Source organism: Lampris incognitus, chromosome 8, assembly GCF_029633865.1.
Source record: "Lampris incognitus isolate fLamInc1 chromosome 8, fLamInc1.hap2, whole genome shotgun sequence".
Classification (NCBI taxonomy): Eukaryota; Metazoa; Chordata; class Actinopteri; order Lampriformes; family Lampridae; genus Lampris; species Lampris incognitus.
The window spans coordinates 27,395,331-27,417,074 of record NC_079218.1 but is presented as its reverse complement, the minus strand read 5'-3'; the positions used below and the strand labels follow the sequence as shown (position 1 = coordinate 27,417,074).

The 21,744-nt window shown below is 41.5% G+C and overlaps 1 protein-coding gene across 4 annotated transcripts in view; it reads left to right on the top strand.

Moving 5' to 3' along the window:
• The window catches only part of aifm1 (apoptosis inducing factor mitochondrion associated 1), a 45,652-nt gene that overhangs the window by 8,336 nt on the left and 15,572 nt on the right, over positions 1–21,744 (top strand). Inside the window, exons 5-16 of one of the 4 annotated variants that reach the window (XM_056285396.1) lie at positions 1,186–1,254; positions 1,481–1,561; positions 1,670–1,735; positions 2,172–2,293; positions 4,175–4,305; positions 4,468–4,558; positions 4,791–4,875; positions 4,962–5,038; positions 6,573–6,681; positions 6,794–6,901; positions 7,033–7,121; positions 7,213–7,353. In XM_056285396.1, the coding sequence (XP_056141371.1) occupies positions 1,186–1,254; positions 1,481–1,561; positions 1,670–1,735; positions 2,172–2,293; positions 4,175–4,305; positions 4,468–4,558; positions 4,791–4,875; positions 4,962–5,038; positions 6,573–6,681; positions 6,794–6,901; positions 7,033–7,121; positions 7,213–7,353 (1,169 nt within the window). Of the gene's footprint in view, positions 1–1,185; positions 1,255–1,480; positions 1,562–1,648; positions 1,736–2,171; positions 2,294–4,174; positions 4,306–4,467; positions 4,559–4,790; positions 4,876–4,961; positions 5,039–6,572; positions 6,682–6,793; positions 6,902–7,032; positions 7,122–7,212; positions 7,354–21,744 lie in introns of all 4 variants that reach the window. The other 3 variants (XM_056285395.1, XM_056285397.1, XM_056285398.1) reach the window with 3 other exon arrangements.

Sequence of the window (21,744 nt, the reverse complement as noted above, 5' to 3'; positions counted from 1 at the left end):
TTTTTGGAAGGGTATTTTGTTGGTGGGTGGTCCTTGGAGCTCTGTCCCTTGTTGGCTGATTGTACAGTTTGCTGAAATGGAGGATGGAATCTCTCCTGTCTGGTGTTTTCTGAAAGTTGTCATAATTCAACCTTTGTCCTGGGTTACCATTGACCCATCTTTCATATACATGTATGTTCTAACTACTCCTACTACTTTCGGCTGCTCCCGTTAGGGGTCGCCACAGCGGATCATCCGTTTCCATTTCTTCCTGTCTTCTGCATCTTCCTCTGTCACACCAGCCACCTGCATGTTCCCTCACCACATCCATGAACCTCCTCTTTGGCCTTCCTCTTTTCCTCTTCCCTGGCAGCTCCATATTCAGCGTCCTTCTCCCAATATACCCAGCATCTTGCCTCTACACTTGTCCATACATGTATGTTCTAACTGTGACGTGTAAATGTCGGGTTTGTTCACAAATTTAGGTTGCCCCTTTGTAGTGAATTACAGTATTTCCTCAAGGCTTATGTCTTTGGTTACCTTAGATGAGAAAGTCTTAAAAAAAAGTTGTCCCTGAAATGCATCAGCTAAAAGCTACATGTCATTTCCTGGACATGAGTTTGATACAAGCATAAAGAGAAACCTGTACCTGATTTAAGCATTAACCTTCTCACCAGCAGTAACATTTCATTGCCTCTGAGGGGCAGTGAAGGCATTGTTTATGCTATCAATATGAGACCTTTCTTAAAGGATGTGGAAAATGTGCCCAAGTGTAACCTGAAGTCCTTATCATGGAATGTCTTGTACCAAACACACTCACACACCGTACGGTGGGATGAGAATGGGTGACAGTAGCATTGAAATCTGTTGCATAAAGGGCGCTGACACAGCTTGTAACCAAAATGCCGGCAGCTCAAAACAAGGAAATTTCTTTGAATGTCTTTTTATCTTGGCGAGGGGGGTGTAAATGAAAAAAACACACAGGCCTTGAGGAAAACCAAACCTCTCTCGGGTTAATAGTAGAGCACTGGTTGTACTGGGCAGCTTCCAGGTGGAAGTGTGCATGCTTAGAAAAACTTTCCTTGGAAGACGAAATTTGAAAGAAAAAAAGAAAAACTATTGCATGGCACCAGACGGTTTTCCTTTAGTGTAACACTGTGGAAAAGCTACTTTATTCTAACCCTAAACTATGGACTGCCTCATCAGCAGCTGAACCTGTGGTTGAAGCAATTCCTGAAGAGCCAGCAGAACAACCTGCTGCGCTTGTAGTTGAGGGTAAGATGTGGCCTTTGGAAAAAAGGCACTTGATTATCTTGGGTTGAACAAGAATGGAGCACACATTTTTTATGAAATCATGCCAGTGGAATTGTTTCCTGCTGCTCCATCTGTCATGAGTTACCAAAGTCGCCAAACTGTTAATGAAAGTTAAATAAGCAAATTATTTTTTCCCCCCCGAGTACAAAGAAGCAGATTATATTTAACACTGCCACTATACTAACAGAGCCAGTGCCTCCACCTGAAACTTCTCCATCTGAGAGTGCAGAACAACCTCCTGAACCTAGTGTTGAGAGTGTGCAGAGTGGTAAGCACTTAAACCAGTGCATGGAGCCAGCTATTTTAATTTGCCAAATTTGTTGCTTTGTTTTGTCTTTAATGGTTAATGCTCCAGTTATACTAACAGAATCTTCAGCAGCATCAGCAGAAAGCCCTGCAACAGAACCAGCAGTGCCTCCGCCTGTGGTGGTGACAGAGAGTGGTAAGAACTTAGTACAGCCTATACTGGAACGGGGAATCGGGAAGACTTGACAACAATCCTCTTTTCCATGTAGATTTGTTAATGTTAATTTCAAAAGGTTCATTCTCTTTTGTTTGGCTATAACCTTTTTCCCTTATCACCGCTTTAGTCCTTGCCTGTTCATGATGCTCACACTAAATATTTTGGTTTGTTGAAAGGCCAAAAGTTCATCTCTGACATATCAAACATTTGTACTACTTCCCTTTTTTTTGTAATGAATTTTGTTTCACAGTTCTCTTCAAGAGTTTTGGGCAAGTCGTTGTTTGGCCACAGTTCAACTTTCAGACGTGGCTTATACATTGACTTTGTCTTTCTTTCCCTTTGTTGCTTGCTCTTGTGCTCACTCTTTGTCTCGCTCTCTCTTTCGCTTATGCTCACTCTTTCATGCTACCTTCAGCAGTGGATCCTGCATCAAGCCCTCCCAAGATCCCCAGTCATGCCCCTTACCTCCTCATTGGTGGAGGCACAGCCTCCTTTGCTGCTGCCCGGTCTATTCGGGCCAGAGACCCTGGCGCCAGGGTCAGTAATATAATAATAATGATAAATAATAAACATTTTATTTAAAGGTGCCTTTCATGACACTCGAGGTCACCTTACATCATGTACAATATAACAAAACAGTAAAAAACATCAGCACAATCAACAATAAAACACAATAAGCAATAGAGCCTACATCAGTAGGAGTTAAAAAAAAAACAAGATGAATTTGATGCTGTTAATGCTGTTAAAGTGAGTATGCTAGTTTAAAAAGGTGGGTTTTAGGAGCAGTTTTGAATTCTGTAATGGAGTCCAGTAAGCGGCTGTGACAGGGAATGGAGTTCCAGAGTTTGGATGCAGCATAAGAGAAAGCCCTGGCACCCATTGTGCTGAGGCTGATGGCTGCTAGTGCCAGTAGACCTGCTGGTAAGGTTCGCAGGGAGCGAGATGGAGTGTAAGTCTGAAGGGGTCTGTGAGGTAAGCAGGGGATAGATTAAGAAAAGCTTTGAATATTAATAATACAATTTTAAAATTAATCTGCTGTAACACAGGAAGTCAGTGTAATTGAATCAGCAGGGGAAAGACATGGTCAGTGGACTTTGAACATGTAATAATCAATGCTGCAGAATTCTGGATGAGTTGAAGTCGGTGAATAAGTTTGTTGGGGATCCCTGCCAGGATCGCATTGCAGTAGTCAATGCATGATGTGACCAAAGCATTGAGCATTGACCAAGACTTCCGTGGAGTGTTGGGTTAAAACGGTGTAGTCTGGAGATGTTTTGCAGATGGAAAATGGCAATCCGGGGGACATTTTTTATATCCCAGTCAGTCAGTCAAGTTGCATTTTATATGGCGCTTTTCCAGCTGCAACAGCCACTCAAAGCGCTTTACATTTCTGGTCAAATCTAAGTCTTGTGTTGTTTTTTTTGTTTTTTTTTACAAATGTAGAATTGTACTGGAATTAGTATTACAAAGGCATGAACTATATGACTGGAAAAGGTAAGGGTACTATCTAGTATAACACCAAGGCTCTTAGCCTCAATGGGGACAAGTAAGGTGGCTCCAGCAATGGGGAGTGAGCAAATATTAGTTGTTGAGAGTGTAGATTTAGTGCTAATGAGGAGTAGCTTAGTTTTACTACTGTTGAATTTCAGATAAGTCATCCATATCTGTACATCATGGAGACAAGCAGTGAGGGTACTGGGGGGGGGAGTGGAATTGGGCTTAGTGGACACATAAAAGATGTGCATCATCAGCACAGCAATGGGAATTGATACCAATAGTGTTGGAAGATATTGCCAAAAGGGAGGAGGTAAATAACAACACTGAACCCTGTGTAACTCCATGAGGAGCTATTAAACTTTCTGACTGGTCATTCTGAATTTGTACAAAATGTGTCCTGTTTGTAAGGTAGGAAGCAAACTACTGATACACAGTCTCCCTAACTCCAGTGCTAGCCAGATGATCCATGAGGAACTGATTGCATATAGGATGAAAGGCTGCGTTGAGGTCAAGCAGGATGAGGGTAGAGAGTAGACCAGAGTCAGCTACATGAAGGAGGTCATTAGGGAGCTTAACCAGGGCTGTTTCTGTGCCATGTTTGGGGCAAAAATCAGATCTGGAGTTGTTCCAAGAGATTATTGTTATCAAGGTAGATCTGGAGTTGAGCTGCAACTACCCTCAAGGATTTTGTAGATGAATGATAAATTAGAAATAGGCTGGTAGTTGTTTTGGTTAATAGAATCTAAATTAATAGAGCTATTAATAAATTAATGGATTATTAGAGCGTATGTTCCCAGACTGATGGTCAAATTCAGTATTTCACCATACTATTTAAGTAGTTTAGTTCCTTACACTGGATTTGCTTTTAATTCATCTAATAAACTGGGCCGTTATACCTTTTTTGATTACTTTTCCCACCAGGTATTGATTGTGACAGATGAGCCAGACCTTCCATACATGAGACCACCTCTGTCTAAAGAGTTATGGTTCTCTGATGACCCCAGCGTGACAGACACTCTGCGTTTCAAACAGTGGAATGGAAAAGAGAGGAGGTGTGTTAAGATGATATACGCCATACTGTATGGTACGGGACAATGAAAGTCACCTACTCAGGTGCAAAGGAAGCCTAAAAAGTTGCACCTTTTCAGTTATAACATGAAAAACACTCCTAGTATTCTTAATGTTTGTGTTTTTGTTTTGTTTTTATTTGGCAGTATCTACTTCCAGCCCCCCTCATTCTACATCAGCCCTGAAGATTTTGATAGTGCGGAAAATGGAGGAGTGGCTGTGCTCACTGGAAAAAAGGCAAGTCTTTTCATTCTTTTCCGGTTAGTGTTTTGTAACTACAGTGATCTCAGCATTTGATTTGATAAATGTTATCGGCTGGGTAGATGATGCACGAATGTTAGAAATGAAGGGGGATGATAACTCAGAAAATACTTAAGTTGTGTTATTTTGTTCTATTTATGGTATACTTATGTAAAGTATTTTTTCTGTTTTTAATTTAACAATAATGACCAGATTTAAACTCTTCTAGGTTGTGCACATGGACGTGAGAGGGAACAAAGTACAACTAAATGACAGCACTGAGATTTCTTATGATAAGTGCTTGATTGCCACAGGTGAGCAATTAAAAAAAAAAGGAAAAAAAGGTGAATTATAGCATATGGTTTAGATTACAAATTCACTGATTTTATGTTTTCTTTAGGCGGAGTGCCAAGGAATCTGCAGGTAATAGAAAGAGCAGGAGAGGAAGTGATGAAGAAGACTACTTTATTCAGGAAGGTAAGTGCTCAGCCACCAGGAGGCAGCTTTACCTTAGATTAGTATTTAACATCTTGCTTACTGAAGACCCTCACCATTAGAACCTTAAATGGGTATTACAAATAATATTTCAGGTGTATCATGGAATAAGTCAGCTGTTAATGTCTATGGCTTTGAAAATATAGCTAGAAGTGTTAGATTATGTCATAAACACAGATGGAGAAATGCTATCATAATTTATGGTAAAGCTTTACAATGGTCTTATTCCAGTGCATTGAATATATCAATTAACCTCAGGAAAAGTACTGTAGAATACACAGTGATACTCTGAAACTAGAAATTGCTGTAATAAATAATTGATTGAGAGGAATGTAGCAGCGTAATTTAAGTACAAAGTGCATGGTCATAATCTACTGAAAATAGGTACGTAAAAAGAAGACTTCTGGCACTCCTGAATAATGAATTACTTTGGACAAACAGTTTGCTACTGCCTGAAACAGGCCAGGATAACTTAGGGAAACAAAAATGCAATGGAGATGCAACATAAGATACATATTTTCTTTTTGTAAATATGTAGCATGAGACATTATAAGCTAATACTTAAGTGCTTAATGAGACATTTTTGTTCCAGCAGAAAATAAAATGGCCAAATACATTAGTATGTTGACCAGTAATATGTCACCATTTTTCAGTCAAGTACTTATTCTATGACTTTGCTGTTAACTTAAATTTAGTTTGTATTAGGTATTTTTACTCTAGTTCAAATATTGTAATTCTTAATTATAATGTTTGTCCACATTGTACTTACATAGTGTCACATTATATAACAATTGGGGCAGCAGGATGCTTTCCCTCGTCAGGGAAGTCCAGGTTCAATCGCTGTGTGAACATACAGTAAGATTGGGAACACACTAGACTGTTAAAAAGCTGATAACAACACCAATTTGGCGATCACAACTGATTTTCAAATCATGGAGAGTCTGTGTCAGTCTCCAGAAAATAGGGCCGGTCACCATTGACAGCCAGCAGACGTTACCTTGTAGTGTGTAAGGATTTAGGATTCAAATCCCTTGCTTCCCAGCTGAAAATTAGACCAGCTGGAGCCGTCACAATTACATCAAACATGTTTGATTTTTGTAACTGGAGTCTGGACGTCGGCAAGTGTGTGCACTTCTTTGACTGCATTTGGAACAAATATACTTGTCTATGACCAATCAGCAAATGTCAATTGTTAAAAGTGCGGTGTTAGTCTTTTTCCAGTTGGTTAGGACTTTAAATGTGTTATTCTAATGTGTTATGGCTTAACTGTGACACCACCTTAAGCAAGATACTTAGGATCTAGCTGTTGCAGAGGTGCTGGGCTCTCTGGCTGACCCGGAATGAGTAACTTAGTCAATCAAAAATGTGTTATAGACTTATTATGATGAACTTATGACTGTTCTGTTGGTCAGTAAATACTCAAAATATTGGAGTGAGTCATTGTTAAATGTTGAGCAGTTTGGAGTAGCTTTAATTTAAAGAAATACCTTAAGTAAATACAGATTTCTCTCCTCAGATTGATGATTTCAAAGCATTGGACAAGGTCTCCAGAAATATCCAATCCATTACCATCGTTGGAGGTGGCTTCTTGGGCAGTGAGCTAGCGTGTGCTCTTGGCAGGAGATGTAAGACCACTGGACAAAAGGAGGAAGTGACAGGATAAAATGGCAGTACTGATGCTTAGCAAGACCAATGACCTGTCATAACAGATACTGTCCTCTTGCGCTCTTTTCTCAGCCAACGATTCTGAGCTTGAAGTGATACAGATGTTTCCTGAGAAGGGCAACATGGGAAAGGTGCTACCTGAGTACTTGAGCAATTGGACGACAGAGAAAGTCAAAAAAGGTTAATGTCTATTTCATTATATGTATTATAGCTTCTGTGAACCTCATCTGGTAGGAAAAAAAAAACTGCGCTCCCTCAGCATCTTGTCCGTTCCTCTTTTCAGTGACTTTTCTTCTGATTTGGTTTTCCAGAGGGTGTCAAAGTCATTGCAGAGGCTCTAGTAAAAACTGTGACTTACAAGGATGACAAGGTAGAAATCATCCTGAAAGATGGCCGTGTGGTAAGTCCAGGCTGCTGCGAGTAGGCTTGGCGTGTTTTCAGAAAATGATCATCTATATTAGTTGCTGATTAGCTTATGTTTGCCTTCATAGGTGAAAACGGATCATATTGTTGCTGCTGTGGGTCTGGAGCCCAATGTTGACCTTGCGAAGTCAGCCGGTCTTGAGGTGGATGCTGACTTTGGCGGCTATCGTGTCAATGCAGAGTTGCAGGCCAGGTCCAATATTTGGGTGGTAAGTTCAATGTTTGTATTGTAGGTGAAATACTACAGAGTGAAGTTCAATTATATTTGGACAACAGGGCTTTTTGGAATGTTCGTAGATGTACAGGAATGTTGAAAAATTGTTTTCGAAATTCATGGCTCAAGTTCCATTGATAGCTTTGTTTCACAGAAAAAGTAACTGACTATGTTTACATACACACCAATAGGCAATATTTTAATTGAATTGTATAATTGATTTGAAATAATTCACTTATTCTAATACCTAGGTAAACAAGTTTTCTTTAGTCAGTCTGTCTTAAGTCTGTGGTCATTTTATTGCAAAAATAACATCCAATTTACTGCTGTGAGTGAACTTTGACATGCATGGTTTCAAAAAGTTAAAAAGAAACCCAAGCTGTACACATGCAACAATTTGAAAAATGTAGCAGAAATCTAGTTGTCTTAATGGTGTTATGAGTATCTTGATTTTGACTTTACCTGATAGATAATTAGATACAGCATTTATGACTGTTTCTAAAAACGGAGTAATGCCCGTATCTATTTATAATCGTATTATTAGTCTGTATGTACTGTAAATATACCTATTCTTCCTCATTTTAAAAGTAATGATGACTGTTTTTCTTAGAAATATGAAACTGTCACAGTGCTTGTAGTACGTTCATATTACACTCCTCTGTGTTGACAGTTGCGATCTCCCATATCTTCCAAAAATCCACATAGCAAAGATATGAAATCAAGACAAATAGATTATAGTGCTGCAAGCAAATGGCAAAACTATCAGAGCCTAAAAGTAGCTAAATGGCTGGGTTTTGCACATAATTGCATACATTTGCACAACTGAAAATTTATTTTTTATGTATCCTGTGACTGTTAGGTGTTGTCATCATACATAATTTAAGAGGATGTTGTCAGGCTTTTTAAACTGGTGCTTCAGCAGATTTGCCATCAAGGTTTGCAGTAGAAAGAATTTTTCATACCTGCATGCAGTTTACATTTGATAACAATGTTCTTGTCATCCTTTCACTGTATGAGATCAGAGCAGTGGGAATACTTGTACGCTGAGAAATGCACTATTCTGTCATTTTGCGTTTAGTCAAATTCAGTATGTGCCTGCCTCAACTTGGAGGGTGATGAATAAATATAACCATGTAATGGATAGGGTTGGGATATAGTTTTTGGATAATTCAATTTGCAGTCATAATATGCAGAGGGAGCGATAATAAAAGTACTAAGGTATTTTTTTGATTATTATTATTACTAAAAGTGAAATGCCGTCAGCCTTATAGAACTATCTTAAAATATGTTTATAGACATAGTTCCTTATCTCTACCAAACACAAACGTCACATTTCACAATGTTTGGACAAACTGTCATGGCGTTATAGTCATTTTGACAATGGAGTAACTCTTTTGTGTGTTTGTCACATTGTGTATCCAACTGCGTTCAAAGACAGTTGTACATACCAGTCCAGTAGTGCTTTCTCCACTTGAAGTGAGAAAGGCTTTAAAATATAATAATGACAATGATAATAATAATCACCATCATCATTACATTTATATTGTGCTTTTGTAAACACCCAAAGCACTTCATATTGAAGGGAGTAACTCACTTCAACCACCACCAATGTGTAGCACCCACCTGGGTTATGCAAGGCAGCCATTTTGTGCCAGAACACTCACCACACATCAGCTTGAGGTGGAGAGGGAGGAATCATTGAGCCAATTACATGGGGGATGATTAGGTGGCCAAATGGAGAGAGCCAGGTTGGGAATTTTACAAGGACACCGGGGAACCCCTTACTCTTTGCGATAAGTGCCATGGGATCTTTAATGACCACAGTGAGTCAGGACCTCGGTTTAATGTCTCATCCAAAGGACGGCATCTCCTACAGCACAGTATCCCCGTCACTGCACTGGGGCATTGGGATTTGTTGCTTTCATTAGGACCAGAGGGAAAACTGCCCCCTACTGGCCCACCAACTCCACTTCTGGCAAGTACTAGCCAAGCCCATACCTGCTTAGCGTCTGTCATTTGGCAGAGCCAGGGTACATGTTGGAATGGCTGCCAGCAATGAAATATGGGCAGAGTCAGGAAGGATGACAGGGGCCCTTTATGAACACAAAAAATGTACTAATGCTAGTGTAACCTGCACGACAGGGGAATGGGCCTATGCTTGCACAGGGACAGTTTACAGTCTAATGTCTAAGTTCAGTGGAGATTGGTGTAGGTTTTTTTCTAGACCAGATTCTAGTACTCACCCCAAACACAACACACACACTCGTGGGTATAGTTTACAATAAAAAAACCAATTTATTTCAACAGTTCAAAGTAAAGTTATTTCAATATCAATACTAAATTAGATGTGTTATATATATATATATATATATATATATATATATATATATATATATATTACTCTATTATACTTTTTAAAAGTTCTTCCTAATATTCTATTTATTGTCTATATCTATCTATATTCTATTTTATACCCTTCTAATATATTACTTATGCAGCCATATTCTACACTAACAAATTAAAGAAAATAATCCAAAATAAAGTATGAGTGCACTCAAAGAAAATAATAAAGAAAAGAAAAGGGGGAATAATTCAGTCTTCCAATCTGTGCAAGGTGCAACGTCCAGATCCCACCACAATCACAGGGGCAAGTTAATGTAGAGGCGATGATGATGAATCCAAATCCAGGGCGATGATGGGGGCAATCCAAAGGGGGTATCCAAGGGTTCCAAAAGGTGTAGCAAGGGGGGTTGTTTGGGGTACAGGATTCCAGCAGCGTACAAAACACAAGAGAAAAGAGTCTTCCTTCAACAGGAGATCATCTGTCAAGGAAGCTTCGTGGGAGGGATCTTTTTTGTCGTAGTTCAAATGTCCTGTAGCTCAAATATCCATAGTTCAAATATCAATAATTCAAGTATCCATAGTCAAAGTTGTCCGTATTTCTAAATATTCGTATTTCTCTTCTCTATTGTTGACGGTTGTTTGTATGGTTTAAACTCTGTAGCTCGTGTGCCTCCTAGAGGCTACTCGTGGAACTTACATACGTCACAGGGTACATGTAATCATGTGGGTTACATTCTCCCGCTCTAAACCGCATCAGTCTCTGCGTGCATCTAAACACTGTATGGTCTTTCAGAGGGCACTCTAGAAGAATCAGGGACATTTCTGCCCAAACTTTCGAAAAATGAGGCAATGGCTAGGACTAAAGGCCTTCCTAGTTCACCATAACAGAGTCTCTCAGGGGGATGTCTTTCTCTGATAGATCTTCTGATCGGTTCGCTCTCAGACGGGTTTCCGTCAGACAGGTCAGCCTGGCCTGTCACACCAGTGGGCGGTGCACTCTCGGGTTCAAGTGGGTTGTTTTCAGGTGAACGTCCTTCAATAGGTCCAAATTGAGGTACAACAGTAGTAGATGATGCGGGGTCTCCCTCAGGTAAGTGTCTTCGAACAGGTTGAGAGAATTAATCTGTGACTACTTCTGTCTCACGCTCAATTGGTTTCTTTTCAAGTAACTGATTGTGAACAGAATCAGGGGTATGGGGTACTTCACTAAGGAGTGGACTATCAGATTGGGAGAACTCCGACGGACTTGGATTCAACCCGACTGGGTTCAACAGTTCCGTGGCACGTGCTAGAGGGGTGGCCTGTGCTAGAGGGGTGGCCTGTGTGGTTGTCCTAGTGCTTTGGGGAAACCTTGTGGAGATCTGTGGATAGCAAGCCTCATCCTCGTCACTGGTGGGCATATCTGGGTCAACAATATTGTTGTGCCTGGTCTGCTGCGAGACTGCTTCCCTGCGTCTCAGCCTCCTTGTTGTTAAGTTTGTTTCAGGTTCTGAGACTTTATCTGTAACAGGTAGAAAGCCGCAGGGCAGAAGAAGGTCTCTGTGAAGGGTACGGTGTGGACCTTCACCCTGTTCTTGCTTGACGACATACACTGGGCCATCTCCCATCCTCTTCACCACAGTATGGACTTCCTTTTCCCATCTGTCCGCAAGTTTATGTTTTCCTCTTAAATTGACATTCTTCACCAGGACTCTATCTCCGGGAACAAGTTCTGCGGCTCTGATCTTTTTATCAAACCTGGCTTTATTCTTCTCTCCCATCTTCTTAGAGCTTTCAGAAGCAAGTGCATAGCTGTCTTGGAGGCGCTGTCGAAGATGTTTAACATACTCGGAATGCGACTTGAATCCAATTTGGTCTGGTGTAAGGCCTAGAACCAGATCAATGGGTAGTCTTGGCTGTCTACCAAACAACAATTCATATGGAGAGTAGCCTGTGGTGTCATTTTTCGTGCAATTGTATGCATGGACTAGCGGTTTGACAAAGTCCCTCCAATGATATTTATCCTTGTCTTCTAGTGTCCCAAGCATGCTGAGAAGGGTCCTGTTAAATCTCTCGACAGGGTTTCCACATGGATGGTATGGCGTGGTTCTGATCTTTTCGGTTCCAATCAGACAGCACAACTCCTTGATGGTGTGGGATTCAAAATCTCTCCCCTGGTCACTGAGAAGGCGACTTGGAAAACCATACTGTACAATGAAGTTTTCCCACAGTGTTTTGGCAACCGTATTCGCCTTTTGGTCTTTCGTGGGGATGGCAACGGCAAACTTGGTGAAGTGATCCGTGATGACGAGGATGTTTCTAGTGTCCTTACTATCAGGCTCAATACAGAGGTAATCCATACACACCAGTTCAAGGGGATAACTGGTCTGTATATTCTCCATATGAGCAGCATGCTGGGAATTGGCTTTCTGCCTCACGCATCTTTCACAAGTCCTACACTTCTGTTCAACAGACTGAAACATCTTTGGCCAGAAAAATCTGGAACGAACAAGATGAAGGACACACTGAGCGCCAAGATGACCGACTTCATCATGAAGGCCTTGCAATGCTCTTTCTCTGTGGCTACTAGGCAGCACCAGCTGATAGATCTGATTCCCACGATCAAGACATTTCCTGAACAGTACTCCATCTATAAGCTCTAGTCTATTCCATTCTCTAAGGAGCAGCTTGACTTCTGACAGTTCAGAGGACATCTCTTGAAAAGTGGGTTTTCGGTTTCCTTGAATGAAACCGATCACACGTCTGATAGATGGATCCTGTCTTTGAGACTGATACCAGTCATTGTGAGTCATTCCAGGGAGGGTGCCTTGTCCAGAGAACACAAAGTCATCAGGGATGGCAGAAGCATCTAAAGCTAAGGATTCAGCAAGAATGGGGAGTTCTGGCTGCAAATAGTCAGCCAAAGTGGTCACAGAGTGGCGTTGACATAAAGCAGACAGCATGTCACCAGAAACAGTTTTGCTTTCTCCATCCAAAACCCTTTGCTTCAGCTCTTCTATCCTCGCTTTCTCCTGCTTGAACTCCTCATCTTCTTCTGACGGACTCTGAGGTCTTCTGGACAACCCATCGGCATCTTGATTGCTGATCCCAGCCCTATACTTTATGGTGAATCTGTAGGTTGACAGAGCGGCTAACCAGCGATGTCCTGCTGCATCAAGCTTTGCTGTGGTCAACACATAAGTTAGGGGGTTATTGTCTGTTAAAACCTGAAATTCTGTTCCATAGAGGTAATCATGGAATTTCTCACAGATGGCCCATTTCAAGGCGAGGTACTCTTGCTTGTGGGCAGGATAGTTTTGTTCACTTCTGGATAGTCCTCTGCTGGCTTAAGCTACAACCCTCAGTTTCCCATCGTGTTCCTGATAGAGCGCAGCACCGAGACCATCGCGGCTGGCATCAGTATGCAGGACGTAAGGAAGATTGGGATTGGCGAAGGCAAGAACAGGGGCCGAAGTCAGTTTATCTATGAGAGTTCTAAAAGCAACGTCACACTCCTCAGTCCACTCATTTCCAAAAGGTAAGGTGGGATTGATGGAAGTCTTGACCCTGTCCTTCTTGTAAATCTTCCCTCTTTTCCTTGGAGCAACATAGCCAGCAGTTAGAGCATTCAATGGCTTTGCTATTTTAGAGTACCCTTCCACAAAACGTCGGTAATATCCAGCAAATCCTAGGAAGCATTTGAGCTCTTTTCTGTTGGTGGGTTGAGGCCATTCTCTCAAAGCAGAGACTTTGCTTGGATCTGTGTGAACTCCATTGGCATCTACAACATGGCCAAGGTATTTAACAGAAGTCTGGAAAAAATTGCATTTTTCAGGGGACAACTTTAGGCCATAGTCTTTGAGCCGGTTCAACACTTTCATCAATCTGGCCTCGTGCTCTTCTAGTGTGTCAGAAAGACAATCAGGTCATCCAGAAATACTAGTACTTCATTGAGATGCAGGTCTCCAACACATTTCTCCATCAGTCTCTGAAAGGTGCTTGGCGCATTTCTCACACCTTGGGGCATACGATTAAACTCATAGAAGCCTAGAGGGCAGACAAAAGCGGTCTTGTGCTTATCTTCCTCTGCAACTTCTACTTGATAGTAGCCTGACTTCAGATCCATGACAGAAAACCATTTGGCTCCACTAAGAGCAGAGAAGGTGTCTTCGATGTTGGGGAGAGCATAGGCATCTGTGATCGTTCTCATGTTCAGCTTCCTGAAATCTATGCAGAGTCTTATTGCACCATTCTTCTTCTTGACAACTACAATGGGGGAAGCAAATGGAGACTCTGACTCGCGAATAATTCCAGCATCTAGCAGCTCTCTTAGGTGTTGTTTGACAGCTTCTCTGTCAGAGGGATGAATGGGTCTGGGTCGCTCTCTAAAAGGGGCCTCATCCTGGAGTCGGATGCGATGTTTTACTGCAGTCGTATGACCATGAGACAAGTCATCAACAGCAAACACCTCTGGCATGCTGTTCAGCTGGTGTGTGATCCGTTTTTTCCACTCTTCTGGAATGGGGGAATCTTCCAAATCAAAGTTGGTGGTGTTACTCTGAGACTGAGGGATGTCAGGCACAGTCATATTTTGGGATTCAGACGGCATCACATACTGTGCTACCATCATTTCAGCTATCACCTGCCTTGGATGCAGTGTGACACTACGATCAGTCACATTTCTGAGAATGACAGGAATCTTGTTTAAAGATCGAAGTGGAGTTTCTATCAAGGAATTTTCAACGAACACTCCACCAGGTAAGGAAACGGTTTCAGGGGATTCGACCACGAAAAGGGAACATGGGAAATTTCTTCACTCTGACATCTCCAAAGACAGACACTTTTCTTCCTGGTGGAATGGTGACAGGATGGCGTCCATGCAACTTAACATGATTGGCTGAAATCTCTTCCTGATGACTTAGGGCAACATGCTGGAACAGCAAGATACAGTCACTATTGATATTGGGCCTTTGTAAGAATTCTCTTCCATGCTTTTCTATGCCACCTTCATATAATCTGTCAAGGACATTGGTTCCAATCAATAGGGGAATCTGAGTGTTAAAATGGCAATTTGGCACAATGAGAACTAATGAAGAGATCTGTTCAGCTACGCCAGTGATGCTGCTGGGGAAGGAGATGAGGGCTTGGATATAACCCTGGTAAGGAACATGTTGGCCACCTGCACCTTCTATCTGGAAAAGAGTCTGAATGGGCTGGATGGGGAGGAACGATAAGTGGTTCAAGTAGAATGTCTCTGAAATGGTTGTTACTTGGGAACCGGTGTCAAGGATTGATTCACATTCTATTCCTTCAATGGAGACAGATGCAGTGCAGCGTGGCCCTACAAGTTCACAGGGAAGGGATTGGCTATTTTGGTATCTTTGTCTGTATCTATTTTTTCTTGTCTGGGTTCTATTCATAATATCATTAATGGGTTTGGGACTCTTATGCTGGTACTTAGCTCCTGAACGTCCCGAAACAGGAGCTGCTACTAGTTTAAAGGCATGGAGGTGAGGGTATGCGTATTCCTGTGAGCTTCACGTTTTTGTCTCAGCTTGGTGTTCTTTTGATGGACAAGAGCGGGGTTGGGGGCACTCACACAGTGGGCAGCAATGTGACCATCTCCACCACATTTAAAGCAGAACCATGGCTTGGGAAAACGAGGCGTGTAAATTCGAGGTGTGGAGGCATTCATGACCATGCAGCTGGTTTCAATCTGAGTTCTGTTTGGCTGTGGTTCTTCCTTGATGGACAGGGTTGCAATTTGTTTCTTTAACTCAGCTACCTCATTGCGGAGTTTCTGTGTGTCTTCATTTTTGTTTTCGGCTGGGGCTCCGATTCCATAAACAGTGTGGGCATGCACTGAAGCTTTTGAGCTCCCTAGATGTTTCTTCATCCTATCTAGTTTAGCTGAACGACGGCCTTCTTCTGTCCTAAGCTGATGAAGCAATTCAGGAAATGAGGGTGGGCTATTTTTTTTCTGTTCAAGCTGAAGACCTAAAATCAACGAGTGGTCCCAGCATCCTCTGCAGAACTGTCTTATTAAGTGTTTTTCTGAATCTACAAGTGAAGCTCCCCCTCTAGAGATGACTTTAGTGAGGAGGGTCTGAAGTCTGAATAAATAATCAGATGGCTTCTCTCCAGAATTCTGGTTTGCACTCAAGAATGCAGTAAAAAGCTCTTCTCCATCTTCTACGACTCCAAAGGCTGATTCGATGTGGTTTACGTACGCAACAGGGTTTGCATTGACACCAAGTGGTTTCACCATGTCAGAAGCTGGACCAACCAAACTCTCTAGAACCTTTCTGATTTTTTGTGAATCGGTGACATAGGTGTCACTTAGAAGCAGCTCAACTTGAGTTCTCCAAGCTTCATAATCTACTTCCCCATTTGGCTTTGGAAGCCTACCTGAGAAGGTTCGAATTTTACTTGTGCTACTGTATGGTTGTGTTGACTCATTCTTAATAAGATGTTCTACTACTATGTTTTGGATGCTCGGGGGGATTAATGATGTCTCCTTCAAGGCTCATTGAATTACGCACGGATGAGTGTGTGGTTGGAGCACAGTGAATGTCAGATATAGATGGCCGTCTGTTACATTCTTGGGTCATGCTAGGCATGTGCTCAACATCAATGTTAGGCTGAGTGTCCTGCATAGGGCTGTGTTCCGGTAAAGACGTGTTGTCAGTTTTCTGTGATGCTGTAGACCGAATGCGTCTCAGTTCATTTTCTAAGATGGAGGCATAGCCTGACATGGCACTACCACCAATAGCGCTGAGTTCTTCGAGATATTGCTGGGCTAAGTCTTTGCCTATTTCCTCTTGACATATTTGTCTAATTGTTCTGACATTCCATAGAGTAGTTGGATCAACAGGGCTAAGTATAAGGCCAAGGGTATCTGGGGTTATCCTGGTGATTGACTTTTCACACTCAAATTCTATTAATACCCTACCATTAGGTTGGTTGGGCTCATCCGCAACTCTGATGCAGGATGAGATCTTCCCATGTTGTTCGAAGAAGCTTATTATCGTTTCGGCAGAGCTCATTTCATTGACACCTTCAACTAATAAGCAGTTTTGTCCATGGACTTTATACTGATTGCAAAGATCCATATTGACTGTGTTATTTTCAAAATAAAAAAATATATAATCAGGAATTTAATGGAGAAGTGTGGTCAGTGGGGTAGTATATGGCCTGAAACGCTAATTAACCAATCTCCTGGCTGGCTCGCCAACTTTCTGTAACCTGCACGACAAGGGAATGGGCCTATGCTTGCGCAGGGACAGTTTACAGTCTAATGTCTAAGTTCAGTGGAGATTGGTGTAGGTTTTTTTCTAGACCAGATTCTAGTACTCACCCCAAAGACAACACACACACTCGTGGGTATAGTTTACAATAAAAAAACCAATTTATTTCAACAGTTCAAAGTAAAGTTATTTCAATATCAATACTAAATTAGATGTGTTGTGTATATATATATATATATATATATTACTCTATATATTACTCTATTATACTTTTTAAAAGTTCTTCCTAATATTCTATTTATTGTCTATATCTATCTATATTCTATTTTATACCCTTCTAATATATTACTTATGCAGCCATATTCTACACTAACAAATTAAAGAAAATAATCCAAAATAAAATATGAGTGCACTCAAAGAAAATAATAAAGAAAAGAAAAGGGGGAATGATTCAGTCTTCCAATCTGTGCAAGGTGCAACGTCCAGATCCTACCACAATCACAGGGGCAAGTTAATGTAGAGGCGATGATGATGAATCCAAATCCAGGGCGATGATGGGGGCAATCCAAAGGGGGTATCCAAGGGTTCCAAAAGGTGTAGCAAGGGGGGTTGTTCGGGGTACAGGATTCCAGCAGCGTACAAAACACAAGAGAAAAGAGTCTTCCTTCTTCCTTCAACAGGAGATCATCTGTCAAGGAAGCTTCGTGGGAGGGATCTTTTTTGTCGTAGTTCAAATGTCCTGTAGCTCAAATATCCATAGTTCAAATATCAATAATTCAAGTATCCATAGTCAAAGTTGTCCGTATTTCTAAATATCCATATTTCTCTTCTCTATTGTTGACGGTTGTTTGTATGGTTTAAACTCTGTAGCTCGTGTGCCTCCTAGAGGCTACTCGTGGAACTTACATACGTCACAGGGTACATGTAATCATGTGGGTTACACTAGATTTCAATATGCTCCCCACTTCATTAAAAGTAATAAGGGGACAATTAGAGCTGATTCACTTGCTAGGAAGCTGTGAAACAGTAGCTACTATGACTTCTGGAAAAAACAACTAAAACTTCCTTACCGTGTAATATTGATGGAGTATGTGACTCAGATAATATTGCTGAATTGGGGTGACGGCACTATTATGATCTATTCAACTGTGTTAAAAGTGATACATTTGTGGTGGATAATGTTGACTCCACTGCAAACATGGTAGTTAAGATGGAGGAAGTACACTATAGTTAGATGGCGATAAGTCCTATATGGATTATATCACTGCTGAACACTTAAAACATGCCAGTCAAAAGCTTGTTCCCAAGGTATCCCAGTTAGATCTTATGTTAGTTAGATCTTCAGTAATATTGTGACCAAAGTATTTAATCTCATGACACACCTTGGGATACCTGCAGTCAGTTGAGACTGACAAAGTCACTTAGATGAATGATGAAACATTTCTCTCACTAAGCTTTTTGTCCAGATGAACTAATTCAACTGTCTTGAGATTTCTACACCTGGACCATCCAGCAGGTATAGATACTAAAAAATATAACTCGGGGAGAGGAATTCAGCTGAAGAGCCACATATTTAAAATAATCACAATTTCCATAAAATATCTCCTTGCATTGTAGCAAATCATTAAACAAAATGGCGACTCCACCTCCTTTCTTAAGCTGTCTGGTTTCGCTCACAGAACTGAAATTGGCAGGGGTTGACTCAATAAGAACAGTTGCACTGTTGTCTTGATATAACCAATTTTCAATTAAACTCGTAAAATTGAGATTGTACTTCCTGATAAAATCACTGATCAAAAATGTTTTTCCTGCCAAAGACCTGATGTTTGGTAAAACTAAATTTAATGTGTTGAACGTAATACCTGTGCAATTTTTCAAGACAGGCTGTGGCTGCTGGTTTACAGCTAGAGTCAGATTAGATGAAGTAGCTGTGCGCTTTTAGTACACTTTGTTCCTTCTGAATCTGGTCAAAACAGGAATTGCAGGGGGCGCTGCTGAGCTAGCAACGGAGTAGAACGTGTTTAGTTCGAGCTCTTGCCGAACTTGTTTTATTTAAAATTGATAAGCGCTTTCCATTGTAAAACATTCTGAAATCTGACCCAAAAGTATTTGGAAAGTCAGATGACAGTGTGCATCTAGGTCGATGGCGACAAATCTGTGCAAATGTAAATACAGTGGACCATGCAGAACTAGGCCCGACGGCGCCTCGAATTCAAGCTTCACTGGCACCCCGGCGCAAATGACCCCGCCTCTGCCAGAAAGACCAAGCATGGACACTGAAGCCTTGAAATTGGAGATCCTTCTCTCGCTAAAAGTGGACATCTTGGCGGTGATAAAATCTGAACTGAAAAATGCACTTGCCGATGACTTTTTTTCTCTTAAAAGTGAGCTTCAAGCAGTAAAATTGGAAATAACAAATAATACGGCGGCGATCTGTTCTGAGATCGACCAAATGAAAGCTACAATCAAAGATGTGGAAGGTGAGCTATCAACATGGTCAGACAAGGTAGGTGGCAGCTCTGCAGACGACAGTAACTGATTTGAAAGCGGAAGTGGTAGGGCTTAGAGAGAAATGTGACATAGAGGGGAGAATGAGGAGATGCAACATCAGGATACTGGGGGTAGCCGAGACGAATGGATCAAGCTCCACTGCGTCAGACTTAAAGCTGCTGAGAGAAGCACTAAGCTGGATAAAGATGTGCTTGTACACCGCTCACATAGGAGCCTGGCTCCAAAAAGACCAGATGGGAAACCACACGCTATCGTTGCTCAACTACACTACTATCAAGTTTGTGTCGAGGTGGTGAGCCGAGCTCCGGATTGCACTGCAAGCATCGCCAAGGCCAGGGCTGCATTCACGGACGTCAGGGAGCTGGTCCATAACCGTCAAGGCATCCAGTACTGTTTCCAGCCCATCTCTGCATCACGTACAAAGGAGAAGAGAAGCAATTCACAGATGCAGATAAAGCGAAGGGCTACAGTTAAGGTCAAAATTAGTAGCCCCTAAGGAACTATGGAACATTTCCCTAAAATTCTGCCCAAGATGAGCATTCACGGACGTCAGGGAGCTGGTCCATAACCGTCAAGGCATCCAGTACTGTTTCCAGCCCATCTCTGCATCACGTACAAAGGAGAAGGGAAGCAATTCACAGATGCAGATAAAGCGAAGGGCTACAGTTAAGGTCAAAATTAGTAGCCCCTAAGGAACTATGGAACATTTCCCTAAAATTCTGCCCAATGTTTGCATCATTCATAAAACTTTACAGAGTAAAACATTTGTCAATGTTAAGGCCCCTGTTTGGTACATTTTGGAATGTAAAATAAACCTTTAGGTTTGCTTTATACCAAATGTAGTGAAAATTGAGGTGGTCAAAATTATTAGCCCCCATATGATTTTTTGCTTTCAAAACACACCTGACCAATCAATCAGCTTTCAGACAACACTTGACCAGTCAATCAGCTTTCAAACCACACCTGAGCAATCAATCTGCATTGAACTTTACTTAAAGGACTCCAATGAACAGGTCTAGTGGCACTTGAACACTTGATTGAGAGGGACTATTAAATTCTTGGTAAAAAGTAATTTCATAATGCCAAAAAGTTAAGAAATCAGTCTGGAACTCAGAAAGAAGATAGTGGATGCTCATCTTAAGGGGGAAGGCTATACTGCCATTTCCAAGTGTTTCACATTGTCTAGAACAGCTGTACGTTGCATCATTGCAAAGCACAAGGAGACACATTCTGTTAGAAATGAACCTGGGTGTGGTCGAAAGTGCAAGATTTCAAAAACTTTGGAGAGGAAAATAGTTAGAGATGTCAACAACAATCCCCAGATCTCTGCCAACATGATTGCTGCTGAACTGGCCTCTTCTGGACTTGATGTTTCAAGAAAGACTGTTGTGAGGGCTCTTCATCTTGGTGGGCTTCAAGGTCATCGTCCAAGAAAAACTCCATTGCTCACACAGTGGCACATCAAAGCCAGACTGAAGTTTGCCCGTGAACATTTGAAACATAGGCATGAGTTTTGGAAGTCTGTCCTTTGGTCTGATGAGACTAAACTTGAGCTGTTTGGGCACATGGATGTTGCTTTTGTTTGGCGAAGGAAGGGAGAGGCCTTCACCCCTAAAGACACAGTTGCCACAGTTAAACATGGTGGTGGGAGCATAATGCTGTGGGGCTCTTTTGCTGCTTCAGGCACAGGGATCCTTGTTCGGATGCATGGGATCATGAAGAAAGATTATGTTGACATTTTGAAGGATAATGTAAAGAAATCTGCTGCCAGTCTAGCTTTAGGTCACTGCTGGGTCTTCCAGCGAGACAATGACCCGAAGCATACATCCAAGTTGGTCCAAAACTTTTTGAAGGACACCAAAATCAAGGTCCTGGAGTGGCCCTCTCAGAGCCCCGATCTCAATCCTATTGAGAATCTGTGGTGGGAGCTCAAGGTTAATATGTCCATGCTCGAAAACCATGAAATTTGGATGAGCTGGAACAATTTGCCATGGAAGAATGGGCTAAGATCCCTCAAGAGACATGTGCCAACCTAGTTAGGAACTACCATAAGAGGTTGTTGTCAGTTGTGAGTCAGAAAGGTTACACGATTGACTATTAATTGTCAGAGGGCTAATAATTTTGGCCTTGTCATTTTTGTTTTTTCTTGTTTCAATTCAGCGCATCAGTAAAATATCTTAATCAAGCTTAGTGGAGATTTTGTCTGTGTTCTTTTGGAAGCAATTGAACTATAAACACTTTTGGTTATGGTCATTTCTATGGAAAAAGTTAAGGGTTTTGTTTGATTTCATAAAGAAGGCTAATAA